This window comes from Arabidopsis lyrata (genome assembly GCF_000004255.2).
Source record: "Arabidopsis lyrata subsp. lyrata unplaced genomic scaffold ARALYscaffold_1, whole genome shotgun sequence".
NCBI lineage: Eukaryota > Viridiplantae > Streptophyta > Magnoliopsida > Brassicales > Brassicaceae > Arabidopsis > Arabidopsis lyrata.
Genome location: NW_003302555.1, coordinates 11,564,170 through 11,583,071, shown reverse-complemented (window position 1 = coordinate 11,583,071; position 18,902 = coordinate 11,564,170). Strand labels below are relative to the sequence as shown.

The window sequence follows — 18,902 nt, the reverse complement described above, 5'->3', positions numbered from 1 at the left end:
AACCAAAATAAAAGAAGGAGAAATGAATATTGAGCTTTGATGTTTGTTTGCAAGCCCATGATACCAAGTTCTTTCGACTAGTAATCTAGTGTTGTTCTTGGTTGATTCTACGTCATTCTAGATAAACTACAATTTTTTAATGTATTTAACCTCTACAAACATTATATATCTTCTTCAAATAAATGATGATTTTTCATATCTAACTAAATCCTAAAATTGAAACCGAAACAGATGTAGGTTCCAAGACCCTCGTTAATAGAAATAAAAAAATTGGATCTATACCGTTCGATTTCACGGATTACCTTCCGTATTAAAAGCATTGGACATAGAAGAACAAAAAAAGAAATGGAGAAAAGCGAGATATGATAGAAGATGGGCCTAGCTAGGTAATAAGCAGAAAGTAAAATAAAGCATTGGGTAGAGAGTAAAAGCATGAATCACATGCATAGACTACGTACAGTCTACGTAACAACAAATTGCTGCTTTCAGTTATTACAAAATTAAAAGAACCGCCCAATCCTATTGCAGTTGCCTATCCCAAATCCAAATTATAGTTGTGAGACATGACACCGTATTTTATTCTTACGCCTTCTATAAGTTTCATATATTCAATCTTTTTCGGTAAATTAGAGGTGGGCTGATAGCTCATTTGGTTATCAGAAACTCTTTAAAAAGAAAGTTAAGCCCTTATTTCTAAATCCCAATCTTCGTTGGAGAGAGATGGTTTAGCACTTCTGAAGATTGATTATTGCATCAAACCTATCCTATTTATAAACTAATTATTTATATCTAAATAAGAATCTAAGTCATCTCAAAATGGTGCGGTTTGGACACAGCCCACTAACTTTTTACCTTTTATATATCCAACAATTTTACTTTACGTTTCAGTATTATATATGAAGATGATCAGTCACCCAACATTGATTTTTTTTTTTTTTTTTTGATAAACTCTATCGGCTATCCGGTCGGCCCCGGTAGGAACGCACCGAAGTGCTACATAGTGGACTAGTCAACCGTGTTAACGGTTAGGCCCTTACGGGCTACCACTCTACCTATCCCGAGTTTGGAATGCCTTCCGACTAAGTGCCATGGGTAGTCAGGCCGCCTGCATTTCTGGCTACCAGGTAAACCAATTGGGCTAAGGCCCAACTGACAGACTTCTCAAACAAATGTGTTTTTGTTTCCAGGGAGAATCGAACTCAGGTTTGGGAGTTTCACCCTTTCCCAAAGCTTCCTCTGCCACTAGACCACAGATGCTTAGGCAGTCACCCAACATTGATACATCATTTAGTTATCAACAACTCATTTTGATGTAGATTGAGTTTTCGTTTACAAGTGTTTTATATCTTGACGGAGAGATGATTTACACCTTAACATGTATAATCGAAAATTGGTCCAATAATATGGAACTTTCTAATTAGAAGAAAATGAAGATGGGTCATAAATTAAAAGATGAATTTGAATGTGATGGATATTTTCAGGAGTTAACTCATTTAACCTGTGGCATTCGTGTACCCAATCACAAATTTGTAAGAAAAAATAGGGGATATCAAAACCAAACAGAAAGTTAAATTAAATACAAATTAAAAAAAAAAAAAAAAAAAAAAACGTAAAGAAAACGATTACACATTAAGGTTCTCACCAAATTCCCGAGTGTAAAGTCAACTCGATCGGATTTAAGTAGGCTTTCAATAATATCAACTGCATGACCACATGGCTTCATTATCCATATTTATTACAAAGCCGTTGTTGGTCAACTCTAAATACGCTTTTCCTTTTTTATTGGTGAGAACCCAAAATATATACTACTTTAAAATCTGCTTTGCTCTGTTCTGGTATTTTTATAGCCTTTATCACCACAATCTACCACTAAAACATAAGAAATAAAATGTAGTATTTCATACATCACACAAATCACATCATTAGAAACAAAAAGAAAAAATACTCCAAATGAAAAAATTGAGACAAATATTAGCACATTTGTCGTAACTTATAGTCTTTTGCCCTTTTCTCTATTTTTCCAATCTTTTAAAAGTATATTTTCATAGTTTGACAACTTCAGGGATAAAGACAGGATATCGTTCGATACAATCCGACCATGCTCCATCCGTTGGTGTCTTGATCGTACGGTTACATTTCCAAACGGCGGAGTTACACTTGAATCCACTCCCGAACGCGATCTGCCAAACCCTATCACTTCTCTTCATTCTCCCTTTAGCCTCTATGTAGCTAAGCTCATACCACAATGATGACGACGAGGTATTACCAAACCTATGTAGTGTCATTCTTGAAGCTTCCACGTGCTCTCCCGACAGCTGCAGATTCTTTTGTAGCTCATCGATCACCGCTCTTCCTCCTGCGTGGATGCAGAAATGCTCGAAGGCTTGCTTGAAATCTGGTATGTACGGCTTCCACTTTGGATTGAATATTTTACGTCCAATAAGGGATGAGAGGAAGAGAAGCTGCTCCGATGCTGGAAGGACCAAAGGACCTATTCAACCCAATGAGTGTGTTAATCTTTTTTAGAAGAAAAGTAATTCCAACAAAGAGATCTCACTGATTATAGAGATAAAGTCATAGATGAAAGCGTGTTTTATATACAACATTGTTAGTTACCTATAGTAGTGATGTTAGACTTCAAGGCTTCTCCGGCGATGGTCATGAGATCTTTAGACAAGTTGATTCCCACGTTACCGTTTTTGTCTTCCTGCTCCATAACACAGTTGTAAGACTTGTCATCCGCACCGCGATGGGTCCTGACAAGGTGACATAGCTTGTACTTAGCTCGCCACCTGTCGGATTTGCGGTTAGAGAGGAGAATGGCGGCGCCTCCCATACGGAAAAGGCAATTTGGGAGCAACATGGCTCTCTCATTACCCTTATAGTAATTAGGAGTAATGATCTCAGTGCTAATTATGACTGCGTTGGAGTTAGGATGGACTTGTAACAAGTCACGTACTACATCGACGGAGATAAGACTGGCGCTACATCCCATCCCAGAAAGGTTATAACTTTTGATGTTACTCCTAAGCTTGTACTTGTTGATAATCATAGCGGAGAGAGAAGGCGTTGGTGAGAACAGAGAGCAGTTAACAATGAGGATGTCAATGTCTTTAGGTTTAAGACCTGTATTCTTAAAGAGATCTTCCATGGCGGTGAAGATAACCATTTGTGCCTCGTTTCTTGCGGATTCCATGGTCGGAGTTGGAGGGATGTAATGAATAGCTGGCGGGAGACAAGTCTCTTCTCCTAGACCAGATCGCTCGAGGATTCTCATTTGGAATTCGACGCTCTTGGGATTGTCTTTGAGGATGAGACGAGAGTGTTCCATGAAGGAAGAGAACGGGACACGGCACGTGACAGGAGGTTTGTAGCAAGAGTAGTCTACAAGGTAGACGGTGCGTGGCTTGGACATGAAGTAAACGGTTGAAACAAAGATAATAAGGAAAGAGGAACAAAGGATATGAAGGAGCTCGAAGTGGAGTGAGTTCAAGACACTGAGAATCTCTTCGGGACCCATTCGGAGAAGCTCAATGACGATGGTCGCTATGACTGGAATCAGAAGGACAGTAAGGAAGTTGTTGATAAGGTATTGGTAACCGAGTTTCACATATTTAAGCTTCACGGAGCTCGAGAAATCAGACATTTTGGAAGAGTTTTGCTATGCCTATGATGAGGTTTGGATGGAGAATAGGTTTGAGATATAAAGGAGAAACAGAGGAAAGTTGGCAGATGAGAGGAGTTAATGTTCGGACTCAAACTCTCACGCCACTCAACGGTCTCTCTCTCGCTTCGTCTTTCTATTTAATTTTGTTTTTTTATGATTTGCGTTCCTATCTTTCTTTTTTTTTATCTATTTTTGTGTTTCCAGTTGTAGCCAGACAACGTCATTTATGGAGCAAATGATTATGGAGAAAAAGACTTTTACCCACCTTTTGCTCTTTTAATTCATCTCATCTAGCCTGAATGCTGTTTTTCCTACAAAGAATATGTAACAAGAGTAGGAAAAGAGATGCATGTGTCAGTTGACTCAGTATTCATGTTCGGTCTGATGGAGATCAATGTGTTTTGTAATAAAAGGTTCAGAGATGCAGCCAGGTACAAGACTTCTTTATACCCTTGAATTAATTTTTTCCGTTAAAATCTACTTAGAATGACAAAATAAAATTATTACTTATGAAACATCTTCCATAGTGGGTTTACTACATCAACACAAACTTTGAGAAATATATCATGTAACCCTATTTGAAATTAACTCATTATCTATATGGTGTCGAAAAAAAAAAAAAAAAAAAACTCATTATCTATATGGTATTATGATTTATATTTTAACAAAAACCAAAACAAAAAACTTACAAAAGCTAAAAGATAAATCTTGATTTCCATTTTTTTCTTCGTACTCTCCTTTTCTCCCTGCCGTTGCCTTTCTCGTTTTCTTCTTTCTGTCCAACTCTCTATCGCACCTTCTTTTCTCTACCGTCTCGTCTCTCTCCGATGCCTCTTTCTCTCCCGCTATCCATCGTATACATTTGTGGATGTTCAATATATTATGTTGCTTGATGTTCAAAATGTTTTACCACCAACAGTGAAGACCATGACACAGATTTGTAGTAAAAAATGAAAAATCGCATATGGAAGTTCATGGAGCAAATTTTAATAATAATAAAAAGTTCATATGGAAATAAGACATTTAACGTTTATTGTAATTTTAAACATTACTCCCTCCGTTTTAGTTTAGTTGTCGTTTTAGGATTTAAATTATGTTTCATAATAGTTGTCGTTTTAGGTTTTCAATGCAAATGTTTTGTAAAAATTCCAGTTTTATCCATATTGTTTTAATATTTTGACCAATGAAAAATTATAAAATATCTTAATAAAGGGTAAAACATAACATTTAATGGTTTTCTTAATTTGTGTGAGAAAACTTTAAACGACAACTAAAACGAAACGGATGGAATATTAAATTCTGCAATTAATATAATGTAGTATAAAGTCTACAAATTGTGTTTACTACAAAAAATTGAAAGTTTATCATATCCCTATCTTGATTTAATTTATAAAAAGTCATCAGATTAAATGCACAACCTAATCTTGGCGATATTGAAGATCACCAACTTGAAGAGCAATAAAAACTTGCCACTCGAGCATTCGTTCACGTGAATTCTGTCACATTACATATTTAGACTTATAATTAATGTCTACTCAATAAAACTCGATTTTTTACAAGTTTTGTAGTAATATAGAGTGGATTTACTTATCGTTTTCTTGTGGGGAAGTGAGTAAATGACTAAATGTTTAACAGTTTATACGGCTTTAAATTGTTGCACCGGATGGCGATATATCCAAAACCGCCCCATATCATTGCGGGAAAATAGTAAGTGGGATACAAAAACAAACATTTTAGTTTTACCATTTTTATGTCCCGGGCTTAAATTGGTGTTTCGTGAATTATATAATAGATACCAGTGCAGTACAAGTTATATACTTGGTGTAGACTCTGCATACGTTACATATACACGTATAGAGTAGTCTCATATGAAACAATGGTCCTTCATACGGATAATGAGTATAATGATACAAAATTAAAATCTATAGGGTGTCAGACCAACCAGCGGCTAACCATATTTTTTTATTTGAAAAAGTAAATATATATATTCACGGCAACTCTCAACTATGTGACAGTTTGATATTTATACTTTTCATTTACATAAACTAATCTTCCTTGGATTGCTTTCGGTTGCGATGCATTATTTTATTTGGTTGGTTTTAATGTTAAGGCGGTTGGGATGTTGACGATTGATATTTCAACTTTCAGCTTTGGCACTTTGTTCCTTGTACTAGTAACTTAGTAAACCTGCCACAAAATGACATCCTAGACACAATGCAAAAATGCTAAATATCTCCAATCAAGGACAAACATCATATTTTTTCCTTTCCACCTTCCTTTGTATCCCTTAAGAGAATATTGGACAAGAAAGAGTGTTTCTCTCTCTCTCTTTTTGTTTCCTATCAATCTTTGTCTCACTCTTTACCTAACATTCTTATCGATGCAACATCAAGTTTTCATTGAGGCCTTCTTGTCAAGGTCTCTAAGAGAGCCTGCAAACTGCCAATGGATTGCAGACCAATTATCAGGAGATTGAAGACCATTCACAGTATCACATTTCATAAACCACAATGGATACTTTCAAAAGCCCACATTCAGTTCATTATCTTTTGCTTCAAGCCCAAGGCTAATATTAGAGTTATCCCAATCCAAGTTATACTTTATGAATTAGTTAGATGTAACAAGTATTATTCAAAGACTACAAAAAGCAAGTCAAACATAAACTAAATTAACCAGGATTAAACATCCTTTTTTAACCCAATTTAGACCCTCTAATCGCATGATCTAGTTTGTCAATATTACACCAAATCAGAAGAGAAGAGAGCCTTAATAAAATGGCAGAGTACTTGGTTACTGGAGGAACCAGCTTTATAGCCTCTCACGTCATCAAGACACTTCTCGAATTTGGTCATTACGTAAGAACAACTGTTAGAGACTCAGGTACTTTACCTAGATTCCTCACCAAAATTCTCAGGTTTTGCTCCAACGGTTTTTTGTTTCTTATTATTCTTGGACTTTTTCTTGTGGTAAAGCAGGAGATGAAGAAAAGGACGTTGGTTTTCTATGGGAGTTAAAAGGAGCAAAAGAAAGGTTGAAGATCTTTGAAGCTGATCTAACGGTAGAAGGAAGCTTTGATGATGCAGTCAACGGTGTTGATGGAGTCTTCCACATCGCATCCCGAGTTTCTGTTGGTCGAGATAACAACAATCTGGTCAAAACACATTCTCATGTTTTTATTGTCAGATCATTTTTCATTGAAACTCGCTGATGTTTATTTTTTGTTTTCCTTAGGAGAAATTTGATCCGAATATAAGTGGAACAATGAATGTGATGAACTCTTGTGCAAAGTCAAGAAACACTGTGAAGAGGATTGTTCTCACATCTTCTTCAACTACAATACGTTACCGTTTTGACGCTACACAAGTCTCTCCACTTAACGAATCGCATTGGACTGATCTTGAATACTGCAAACGCTTCAAAGTGAGAAACTTTACTCATTGTTGCTTGCATCCGTTTTAGACAAATCCCTTATCTTCTTCATGAATGTCTGAAAATATGTGTGTAGATTTGGTATGGCTATAAAAAGACTTTAGGGGAGAAAGAAGCGTGGAGGATCGCAGCTGATAAGAAGCTAAACCTAGTTGTCGTAATCCCATCATTTTGTATTGGTCCAATACCTAGTCCAAAACCCACAAGCTCCCCTCGAATTTTTCTGTCCATTATCAAAGGTTAGAGAATCTAATCATTTTCATAGTTACATTTTCAATTTCATCGAAGAACCTTTTTGTGTCCATTTGAGCTGATCTTGTGTTAACTAGGGACTCGTGGAGCGTACCCTAATTTCAGGGGAGGTTTTGTGCACATAGAAGATGTAGTAGCTGCACAAATCTTAGCAATGGAAGATCCTAAAGCATCGGGAAGAATCTTATGTTCGAGTTCAGTGGCTCACTGGTCAGAGATCATTGAGATGCTAAGAACTAAAATACCCATTATACCCATTTGAGACTAAGTACTTACTATATATCCTCTGCTCTAATCTCCAGATTTGACACTTTTTAAGACATATTTTTGATATATCAAAATAAAACTTGTAACAGGTGTGGTAGTGAAGAAGGGAGAGATATGCCTCATAGCTTGAACACAACAAAGATACATGAACTTGGCTTTGCCTCCTTCAAGTCATTACCAGAGATGTTTGATGACTGTATCAAGTGTTTCCAAGACATGGGTCTACTCTGAAACACAAATTAATCAAGCTAATATTTAAACATAAACGAGATCTAAAATGATTCCAGACTATGTATGTAATGTGCCCATCCATATTGGACTTTAATAAATTATATCATCTTGCTCATGTCTTGGAGAGTTTCTTTGGTCTGATAGTGTCACGTGCTTAGCACATACAAATGTCCGTACCAAGAAAGGTACAGGAGCGCGTGTCAGGTCTCTTTAGTACTCTTTACATTAAAAGGTAGTGGAGAATGCAACTTTGGAGAGTCGTCTTACATTTCATTTTTGTTCGCTCAGAAGTCACAATCACCATTAGCCACCTTCAAACGCATAAATGCGATCCAACTGTTATGTACTATGCAAGTGTAGTAATTAAATTCAACCCATGCCTTATTAAATTCTTTCAGTGGTTTAGATTTTCTGTCCTGATTAGACAACATTAAAAGAGAGTACGACACGAAGAGACAAAAGAGATACGAAGACGAACAAAGAACAATGCACAAGGAAATAGATTAAAAACATAGAAATTGAAGAAAGTAAAACCAACATCCATGAAAAATGTTGTGCAAATAACTCCTTTGGACTGCTCTAAAAGCACATGAAAAATCCATAGGAGATTAGACCGCAAGGATCATACTTTCTAGCTTATTTCATCATGTTCCCGTGAAACAGAAAACGAAGCTAACAAGTCTTAAACACAACCGAACTCGAGAGGCGGTGTTGTCAGTTGATCTGCATAGACAAATTTGAAATCATCAAGCTCGCGTTCCATTTCAGTGAAATCGCAGTCAGGTAGCTCACTTGGAAGACTGTTTTCAAACCCGCTGATGTTGAAATCATTATCGAGCAAAGAGTAATCATCCAGCAGAAGGTTACACTCGGCAGAAAGAATACAATCAAAGTCTAGCTCTGCACCATTTGCATCAGAAACCATAGAATCCTCTTCTGCTGCTAAGAATCTCAGATCAGGGATTTTCAGATCGGAAAAGTCGAAAGTGGTGAACACTTCCATGGGTGAATCATCACCAGACGCAGCAACATCTTTGTTCAGAGACGTCTTTTCTTTAGACAAATCATCAGCACTGACACAAGAAACAGAAGCAGAAGCAGGAGAACGCAAGCACTGGCTAGTCACTGAGACAACCGATGAGGAAACAGCAGAACCTGAAGAGGCCAATGCATCATACTCAACCTTCTTGTCAACATAAGCCTTCTCAGCTTCTGCAGGAGTTTCATAAGTACCCAACCATTTCTTAGTTTTAGTGAATGGGTTCATAATCTCAGCAGCAAATTTGCCTGATGGCCTCGGCCTAACTCCCACAGGATACTTTAACTGCCTGGTATTCTTTCTAGGGGTTTTGACAGCATTGCTACGATCCTGAGAACTCTCGGAGACCTGAGAGAGGAAAGTAATCTCATGGACAAAACGCTTTACCTTTCGAGGTTTAGGTAACCATTCATCGCTAGAGGAAGAGGAATCATCAGTAGCATCAGGATCAGTGAAAATAATACGGACTGTTCTCAACAAAGAGTCTTTCTCAGGTTTCACAAAGGACTTCATATCTTCTGATTCACACTTCAAACAAACCAAGAACACAGCAAAAACCCACTCAAAACTTCTGATCAAAACTGCTAAATCGGATGAGGGTTCTCTAAGAAAAAACTCAAGCTTTTGTTTCAGCGAACTATGAAAAAGGGTATTTTTTGCTTTTCGTGAAAACCGCCAAATACTTCAACACCAGAACAAGTCCTGCACAAAATCATAATCCAGAACCAATACTTAAAACCTTTAGATTCTCCTTTACCAACACAAGAAAGATAAAGAAGAAAGAAAAGGCCAAACCTTTTTAGCCTTAAGCCCATGGAAATGGAAGGAACCTCAAGAATAAGCCTCTGTTCCGAGCAGAAGCGAAGAGCGTTAAGAACAGCGGTCAGACTCAGACCAAAGAACAAGACAGACGACGAAGACGACGATTGAATTGCGAAGGAGATTAGAAACAGAGACGAAATCACAGCCGATTCAGACACAGCCGACATAAAATCCGCGTTACAAACGCCGTTGTTGTTCTCCGATTGCTTCTCAAAAACCCAAAAATCCGACTTTTACTGTTCCTGTTCTTCAAAAGAGACACAACCCAGAAGAGATAAGTGAGAAACACACTCGCAGATGAAACCCAGAGAAAGAAACAAACAAACACAGCTAGAACCTAAAACCCTAGAAGAAAGAAATCAAAGAGCGGCGGATTTTTTCTTTCCCAACGAATATGTAAAAACGAAAGATCCGTGATTTTTAGTTACCAGAAGAAATAAGTGTAAAAAAGGTTCTTGATTTTTACTCCGATTCAAAGAACACGCAAATCTTTCGAGAGTAAAACACATAAACTACAGTCACATAAGCAAATCTAAGGGAACAAATCAGGTTGTGGATGGAAAAAAACAAATCTTTCGCCGACCTTTATGAGCTTACTCTGAATTTTATCTTTCTCTGGAATCTGGATAAAGGTTTCACCCCCTTTATATTCCGTTGAAGCGTGATATTCACTCTCCGATCTCCTCTAATTTTTCGTTTTTTTTTTTTTTTACGGCTGGTCAAAAGGATCTATTTTGAGATTTTTTTTTTTTTTTAACTTCGTAGAATCATTCAAACAACAATAAATAAAAATAATATACTTGGGAAAAATATACAAATACTCAGTTTGATAAATATATTATGGATAATAATGTATTAAGATTAAAGTTAATACATATTTCAATTTGACAAAAAAATATTTAATACATATTTTAGTTGACAAAAATAATAATACATACAATATATGCATTTTTATAATATTACATGAAGCATTTAACCCATGTTTAAGTTGTTTATTATTTAATGCATTATATTTGGAATAATTGTAAATATTTTAGTCACTTTTTCATTTATCATTTTGCATAATATCGTTAAACAGAACTATCGTTAGATTGTGCATGTGTATAATTGACTTTTGAAACCTTTAAATAAGTTAGAAAATAATAAGCTTACAAAGATTTTGTAATGAGGTCACATATTCAATCCACTTTGAGAGGGATTTGCTTTTCATAGTAGAGTTAAATTAATAGTATGAGCCCCGCCTCACGAATGCATGAGTCCATAATCTTGAATCTCTTAGTCATAAAAAACAATTAATGAGATAAATATAAATATAATCAAATTATTTGAAAATTGTTTCAGTTTCGCAACACATCCAATATTTTTCTACATATGTTATCATGTAAGTTTTTTTCTTCCAAAATATATACCCTCTCTATTTCATTTATTTTATTTTAAGTGATATTTAAGGTGTTTGCACACATATTAAGAAATCAAAACATTTCATTTAATTTATCCCCTTTACATAAAAACATCATCAACTCCAACTAATAAGAAAATATACCGTAAAATATCATTGGTCAACAAATATTAAATATATTTAATTTTTACATAGAAAGTTAAAAACATCACTTAAAATGAAACAAATTTTTTTTCTAAAACATCATTTAAAATGATACAGAAGGAGTATAGAAGGAGTACAGTTTTATCAAAATGATTCTGAATGTAAACATGTCATTTCTATACAGAATTATAATTTTTAATAAATAGTGTCTAGTTTTAAAAATTCACACCATAAATATTTGGGATAAATTCACTGGATTAGCTTATATGAATCTCTTAACATCATGTATAATTAATCACTGCAAAAAGTGATTTATGTTGCTTATTTTTTACATTAATTGATAGTTAATACTTAATAGTTCCTTCATTTGGTGCTAGCCATTTAGTCTCGTCCTACTTATTACTACATCTACATTTAAAAAAGTACTCGCTTTGTTTCATATTATATGTTGTTTAAGAGATTTTTTTTGGTTTAAAATATATGACGTTTTACAATTTACATGCATTTTAAAATACATTGGATATCTTATGACTATTTATATTCTACAGTCTTTAATATCATTGGTTGAATTTTTTAAAGTTAAATATTAAATGGTAAGTTTTTAAGAAAAATAAATTTTCTTAAAATGTGTGCTTTTAACTCAAACATCCTATATTTTGAAACGGAGAGAGTAGTTCTTGGTTCGTCGCCACAAACAATTACCATCACTCACTCACTTGTTAGACTGTTTTATACTATCTTACTGGTGGTCTAATTGAACCATGGTCTAATTGAACCATTCTTATTTGTATTGAACCATTCAAACAAAATGTAACATATTTGAAAGAATCATACATATGTCCTTTTTTATAATATTATATTGATTGATAATGTCAAATTTTTTATTTATGATTGATAAAATATACTATTGACTGATAATGTCAAATTGTCAAAATAATGTATTCCATGGACTCATAATTTCTATACAAATGAATAAGTTATTCATAAAACTCATATGACTTATAATATTCTAAAATATTTTTTTTTTACATATAAAACCCTTTGTCATTTAAAAAAATAATGTCCATATTTTAAAATTCAAACTGTATCATATGCGGAAAAAATTAGGTTTATATCGTAAGATTGAATCAAACTATATACAAATTATATCCAAAAGAATCAGATAGAGCATAAATTTTTTTGTCCTCATAAGAAAAAGAAAATGGAGTTAAAAAGGAAGAAAAGAGGGTTAGTTTAGTCTATTCTCTCATCTACACAATGCGTAAACGGTACAAAACTAATTAGTCAAATATATTGTAATGTAGGTGTTAATTTTTAGTTTATCAGCTCAAATTTGATTATATCACCGAATAGCCTTAAGAATATTGGATTTACATAAAGAGATAAAATTTTGATCGAGAGGAAGAAGACGATATTCATTCAACTGAAGCATCCAAATAAAAAATGTTCCATAATTCAGTTCAAGGACAAATGAAGTGAATGTTTTGAACTGAATGTTGCACAACAAGAATAACTAGTGATCTTTCTTCATCTTCGCCTTCTCGACATTCTTTTTATACACATGGTTGTCACAAAATTTCACAATAAAAGAGTCAAATATTAATTTTAGACCTTTGATTAATAATATTATTTTCCATTTCTGTTTACGCAAAATATCATACATAAGACGTCCACCAATTATAGTCAAAGTTATAATTTAAGACAAGAGATCTAGAACCGATTATCAACTCAAATCGCTCTTGCTAAGATTCTGAAATCAGCTGTTGAAACTTCTCATTCAACATATTGACATTTCACATCATATAAAACATGAAAACTCAATTCTTCTTTTGCAATTATATGTTTTTCTTAGAATAGTCATATTTCATTTACAGAATAAAATTATATCAATTCTCTGTTTTACCAAAATACAATCATACTTACATCACAAATATAAAATGAAGGATACTATTTATTTACCTTACTCTGAATTTTATCTTTCTCTCACGATAAAAGGTTTCACCCTCTTTATATTCCGTTGATATTCACTTCTCCGATTTTTCTCTAATTTGTTAGTTGTTTTTTATTTTTTCTTTTACGGCTGGTCAAAAGGATCCATTTTGAGCCATTCTTTTTTTTTTCCTTTTAACTCCGTAGAATCAGTCGAACAAAAACAAATAAAAGTAATATACTTGAGAGAAAAATATACAAATATTCAGTTTGATAGAAAATTTTTTATGGATAATAATGTTTTAAGATTAAAGTTAATACATATTTTAATTTGACAAAAAATATTTAATACATATTTTAGCTGACAAAAATAATAATACATACAGTATATGCATTTTTATAATATAACATGAAGCATTTAACACATGTTTAAGTTGTTTATTTCATAATGCATTATATTTGGAACAACTGTAAATATTTTAGTCACTTTTTCATTTATCATTTTGCATAATATTGTGCATGTGTATAATTGACTTTTGAAACCTTTAAATAAGTTAGAAAATAATAAGTGTACAAAGATTTTTCAATGAGGTCACAGATTCAATCTGCATTGAGAAGGATTTGCTTTTCATAGTAGAGTTAAATTAATAGTATGAGCCCCGCCTCACGAATGCACGAGTCCATAAACCCGAACCTCCTAGTCATAAAAAATAATAATTAATGAGATATATATATATATATATATATATATAAATATAATCAAATTATTTGAAAATTGCTTCAATTTCGCAACACATCCAATATTTTTCTACATATTTCATCGTCTAAGTCTTTTTTCCAAAATATATACTCCCTCTATTTCATTTTAAGTGATGTTTAAGGTTTTTGCACACATATTAGAAAATCACAAACTCGTTTTTATAAAAACATTATTAACTCTACCTAATTCAACCAATAAGAAAATATACAGTAAAATATCATCAACAAATATGAAATACATTTAATTTTACATAGAAAATTGAAAACATCACTTAAAATGAAATACTTTTTTCTTTCTAAAACATCATTTAAAATCATAGAGAGGGAGTATAATTTTATCTAAATGATTCTAAATGTAAACACGTCATATCTATATCTATATATACATTTTTGGATCACAATTAGCAAATAAATCCTGAAGTTGAGAAGTATTTACAATGACATGCCATTAGCATTAATTATTTAGATTTGTTTTATTTAAGTAAAATTTTTTAATTGAAATTCATTTCTCATATATTTAGCAAAAGTCTCTACAAAATCTTTCCTTATCTATTTAAGTAAAGATTTTGAAATCAAATATGTTCTCAACAATTTACCAAAAATCTCTACACAATCTTTTTAAAAATCTCGACTTAGTTAACTTCTGATTTTTATCTGCAAAAAAAAAAAATTAATTGTAACGAGTGATGTAAAAATCGGGAATGTTGATACTACAATTTCTTCTACTTCTTTTTTTTTTCATATAATAAAAATTATTTTTTAGGGATATTTTCTTAAAACTTCTAAACAAAACAAAGGGTTTCAAAAGATAGCTTCCCTTTTGGCGGGTCGACCCGCAAACCCGCAACTCTCTACGGGCTTATCCGCATGAACCTGCGACCCGTAATGGATAAAAATATTATTCAAAAAAAATAACAAATGATGTTTAATTTTACGGGACGGGGTTATATGGTGCAACGGGTTTAGATCAATATTAATATTAAACAATATACTATGGATGAAATCCTAGAATTAAAAATCAAAATTTAATTATAAATCAGAAACACTAAACAAAATAAACAATATTAACAAAACAAATACAACTTAAAACTTTGCAAAATAATTTTTTAGTTATAAAAAAATCGACCCGCGGTGTACCACGGGGTAAAATCTAGATTTGGAAGTTTAAGGAAGAAAAATCTTTTTTAAAAAATAATAGCTCCGCGGTGTACCGCAAGAAAAATCTTTCTCCTAAACTGAGGCAAGAAGAAGAAGAAAGTCAAATGTCGTTTAAGTGTATATATAAATATCTCATTTAAACCTAAAACACAATTAATATACTCAAAACTATTAATATAGATATATGGATGGTACATTTATAAAATAAGTCGAAATATTATATTATACTCTCTACTAATAAACAAAACTAATTATATTTAGATTTTTTTAAAAAAAATTATAGCCCCGCGGTGTACCGCGGGTTCAAATCTAGTATCTATATATACATTTTTGGATCACAATTAGCAAATAAATCCTGAAGTTGAGAAGTATTTACAATGACATGCCATTAGCATTAATTATTTAGATTTGTTTATTTAAGTAAAATTTTTTAATTGAAATTCATTTCTCATATATTTAGCAAAAGTCTCTACAAAATCTTTCCTTATCTATTTAAGTAAAGATTTTGAAATCAAATATGTTCTCAACAATTTACCAAAAATCTCTACACAATCTTTTTAAAAATCTCGACTTAGTTAACTTCTGATTTTTATCTGCAAAAAAAAAAAATTAATTGTAACGAGTGATGTAAAAATCGGGAATGTTGATACTACAATTTCTTCTACTTCTTTTTTTTTTTCATATAATGAAAATTATTTTTTAGGGATATTTTCTTAAAACTTCTAAACAAAACAAAGGGTTTCAAAAGATAGCTTCCCTTTTGGCGGGTCGACCCGCAAACCCGCAACTCTCTACGGGCTTATCCGCATGAACCTGCGACCCGTAATGGATAAAAATATTATTCAAAAAAAATAACAAATGATGTTTAATTTTACGGGACGGGGTTATATGGTGCAACGGGTTTAGATCAATATTAATATTAAACAATATACTATGGATGAAATCCTAGAATTAAAAATCAAAATTTAATTATAAATCAGAAACACTAAACAAAATAAACAATATTAACAAAACAAATACAACTTAAAACTTTGCAAAATAATTTTTTAGTTATAAAAAAATCGACCCGCGGTGTACCACGGGGTAAAATCTAGATTTGGAAGTTTAAGGAAGAAAAATCTTTTTTAAAAAATAATAGCTCCGCGGTGTACCGCAAGAAAAATCTTTCTCCTAAACTGAGGCAAGAAGAAGAAGAAAGTCAAATGTCGTTTAAGTGTATATATAAATATCTCATTTAAACCTAAAACACAATTAATATACTCAAAACTATTAATATAGATATATGGATGGTACATTTATAAAATAAGTCGAAATATTATATTATACTCTCTACTAATAAACAAAACTAATTATATTTAGATTTTTTTAAAAAAAATTATAGCCCCGCGGTGTACCGCGAGTTCAAATCTAGTAGAATTATAATTTTAAATAAATGGTGTCTAGTTTTTAAAATTCACACCATAAATATTTGGGATAAATTCACTGTATTAGCTTAAACGAATCTCTTAACATCATGTGTAATTAATCACAATAAAAATAAGAAATGTCCCAGAATTTAGTTCAAGGACAAATGAAGTGAACGTTGCACAACAAGAATCACTAGTGATCTTTCTTCATATTCGCCTTTTCAACATTTTTTTATACACATGGTTGTCACTAAATTTCACAATGAAAGAGTCGAATATTAATTTTAGACTTTTGATCCCTAATATTCTCTTACATTTCTGTTTAGACGAAATATCATACATGAGAGATATCTACCAATTATAGTCAAAGCGATAATTTGGGATAAGAGATCTAGAACTGATTATCATCTCAAATAACTCTTGCCAAAATTCGGAAATCTTTTTTTTTTTTTTTTTTTTGACACCAAAACACCATTATTATTAAGCTAGTTCGAAAAGGTTAGCCTCGTGAGCCAACCACTCCGGAACTTGGGAGCTTACATGGGAAAAAACTAGACCTCATACTCGAGCGCTCTTTGCAAGACGATCGGCACGGACATTATTGTTTCTAGAGATATGAGAAATCGAAAACAGAACAAATCGGGCTCTAAAACCTTTAAAAATATCTAACTCCGAAGAAAACACTGGCCAATCTTCTGGTTCCTCAAGGACACTAATGATCCCCAAGCAGTCAGTCTCAAAATGGACTGAAACCAACCCATTGAGAAGGGCACCTTCCATCGCCCAGAGGAGTGCACCAAATTCAGCATGTAGAGCATTCCGGTACCGGTTTATACCTCTTAGTCCAAAGAGCTTGATGGGGCTATTTATAACGAAGCCAAATCCAGAAAGTGGGTCATTACCTTCCCACGACGCATCCAGCTGACAAGTTATCTCTCCTCTCGGATTTTGAGTAGCCTCCATCTCGTCCGTATCTTCGTCTTCAGACTCTTCATGAGTTTCCATAACTTGCGCCAATTGCCAGCTTTTTGTCTCTGACAGGGCTAATGCAAGCGTCTCTGGAGGTTGATTATCTTTGTTAGAGAAAACTTTGTCGTTCCTAGCCTTCCAGATGTACCAAACAATCCAAGAGAAAGATTCTAATTATTCCGCTGTTACTCCTTGCTTCTTTGCCTCCCAAAGGAGGTAGTCGAAGTTGGAGAAGAGAGAACTACACGGGAACAGCCCCGGAGAGGTCGGAACAGGCGATAGAGCCCATACTTGTAGAGCCGGAGGGCACTCAAAAAGCACATGGTTAATCGATTCCTCAATCGCACCACATCTTGGACATGATCTATCTGAGCCGCAGTGCCTGTCTGCAAGACGGCTGCTAGTAGCCACACAGCCAGCTAACGCTTGCCAAAGGAAGCGCTTGATCTTTCTAGGAGCCTTTAATTTCCAGACTTGGCTTTTAAGTTTTGTAGTACTCGGCTCGAGGACTTCAGCACTGCTTTGGAGGGCCTGTTTCGCTAAGGCATAGCCAGATTTTACTGTGTATTGACCATTCTTCGTGTGAACCCAAATGTAATCATCCACCTTGAAAGTTCTGCTCGGTTTTAGACCTGTGATCAAAGGTATATCACTCGGCTCAATGAGCTCATTAATCAGATCCAATTTCCACTCTTTTGTATTAAAGTCTATAAGATGGTTGACATATAGGTTCGGGTCTCGGTATACTCCATTGTCATTTGCCGGCCTTGCTGGAATAGTAGGGATCCAGTTATCACACCATACCTTTGTACTGAAGCCAGAAAGAACATTTTTCCGGAGGCCATCTTGTAGTAAGGGCTTTGCTGCCATCATACTTTTCCACCCATACGATGGGGAATTTGCTTTCTTTGCCTCTAAAGGATTTGAGTACCGAAAATACTGACCTTTCAAAACGCGGCAAAGAAGAGAATCTGGATATCTGAGTAGACGCCATACTTGTTTAGCTAGAAGGGCTAAGTTGAACTCCTTTAAATCTCGGAAACCCAAACCTCCATCTGATAGTGGGAAACTGATCTTTTCCCAGGCCAACCAATGTAGCTTATTTGTGACATTTTGAGGCAGAATGAAACATGACATGACGTATGTTGGTAAAGCTTGTGCCACCGATTTGATTAAAACTTCCTTCCCTCCTCTAGAAAGAAATTTTGCCGTCCAAGAATTGATTCTTGCATTTAGCCGATCCTGCACGAATGCAAAGACTTGTTGTTTGGAGCCACAAATCATTTCTGGTAGTCCTAGATACATCCCCATACCTCCTTCTTTCGAAATTCCTATGGCGTTTTTTAGCGAAGCTTTTATCTCAGGTGCCACTCTATTTCCAAAGAGGATTGCGGATTTGTCACGATTGAGTTGTTGTCCCGAAGCTAGCCC

At 33.9% G+C, this 18,902-nt stretch overlaps 3 protein-coding genes across 5 annotated transcripts; 1 reads left to right on the top strand and 2 right to left on the bottom strand.

Moving 5' to 3' along the window:
- Window positions 1-1,806: 1,806 nt before the first annotated feature.
- LOC9329484 (3-ketoacyl-CoA synthase 5) lies at window positions 1,807-3,820 on the bottom strand. The gene is made up of 2 exons (XM_021014443.1): window positions 2,617-3,820; window positions 1,807-2,491 (listed from the first exon to the last, which is right to left on the bottom strand). Exons 1-2 carry the CDS (start codon window positions 3,644-3,646, stop codon window positions 2,043-2,045), a joined length of 1,479 nt encoding a protein of 492 aa, XP_020870102.1. The 5' UTR covers window positions 3,647-3,820; the 3' UTR covers window positions 1,807-2,042.
- A 1,172-nt stretch (window positions 3,821-4,992) lies between these two features.
- LOC9326751 (tetraketide alpha-pyrone reductase 2) lies at window positions 4,993-8,235 on the top strand. Its single transcript, XM_021013943.1, is given in 7 exon segments — window positions 4,993-6,547; window positions 6,643-6,818; window positions 6,899-7,087; window positions 7,173-7,335; window positions 7,426-7,583; window positions 7,585-7,616; window positions 7,705-8,235. Coding segments are annotated over 7 exon segments (966 nt in total). The 5' UTR covers window positions 4,993-6,441; the 3' UTR covers window positions 7,847-8,235.
- Window positions 8,236-8,244: 9 nt separating this feature from the next.
- Window positions 8,245-10,391, bottom strand: LOC9329483 (ethylene-responsive transcription factor ERF116). Of its 3 annotated transcripts, none has more exons than XM_021013944.1 (3): window positions 10,291-10,391; window positions 9,681-9,949; window positions 8,245-9,587 (listed from the first exon to the last, which is right to left on the bottom strand). In XM_021013944.1, exon 3 carries the CDS (start codon window positions 9,396-9,398, stop codon window positions 8,529-8,531), a length of 870 nt encoding a protein of 289 aa, XP_020869603.1. In that variant the 5' UTR covers window positions 9,399-9,587; window positions 9,681-9,949; window positions 10,291-10,391; the 3' UTR covers window positions 8,245-8,528. The 3 variants fall into 3 exon arrangements, with proteins under 3 accessions (XP_020869603.1, XP_020869605.1, XP_020869606.1); XM_021013946.1 differs by lacking the exon at window positions 10,291-10,391 and adding an exon at window positions 10,136-10,284 and having other exon boundaries at window positions 9,681-9,954; XM_021013947.1 differs by lacking the exon at window positions 10,291-10,391 and adding an exon at window positions 10,136-10,284.
- Window positions 10,392-18,902: the final 8,511 nt, after the last annotated feature.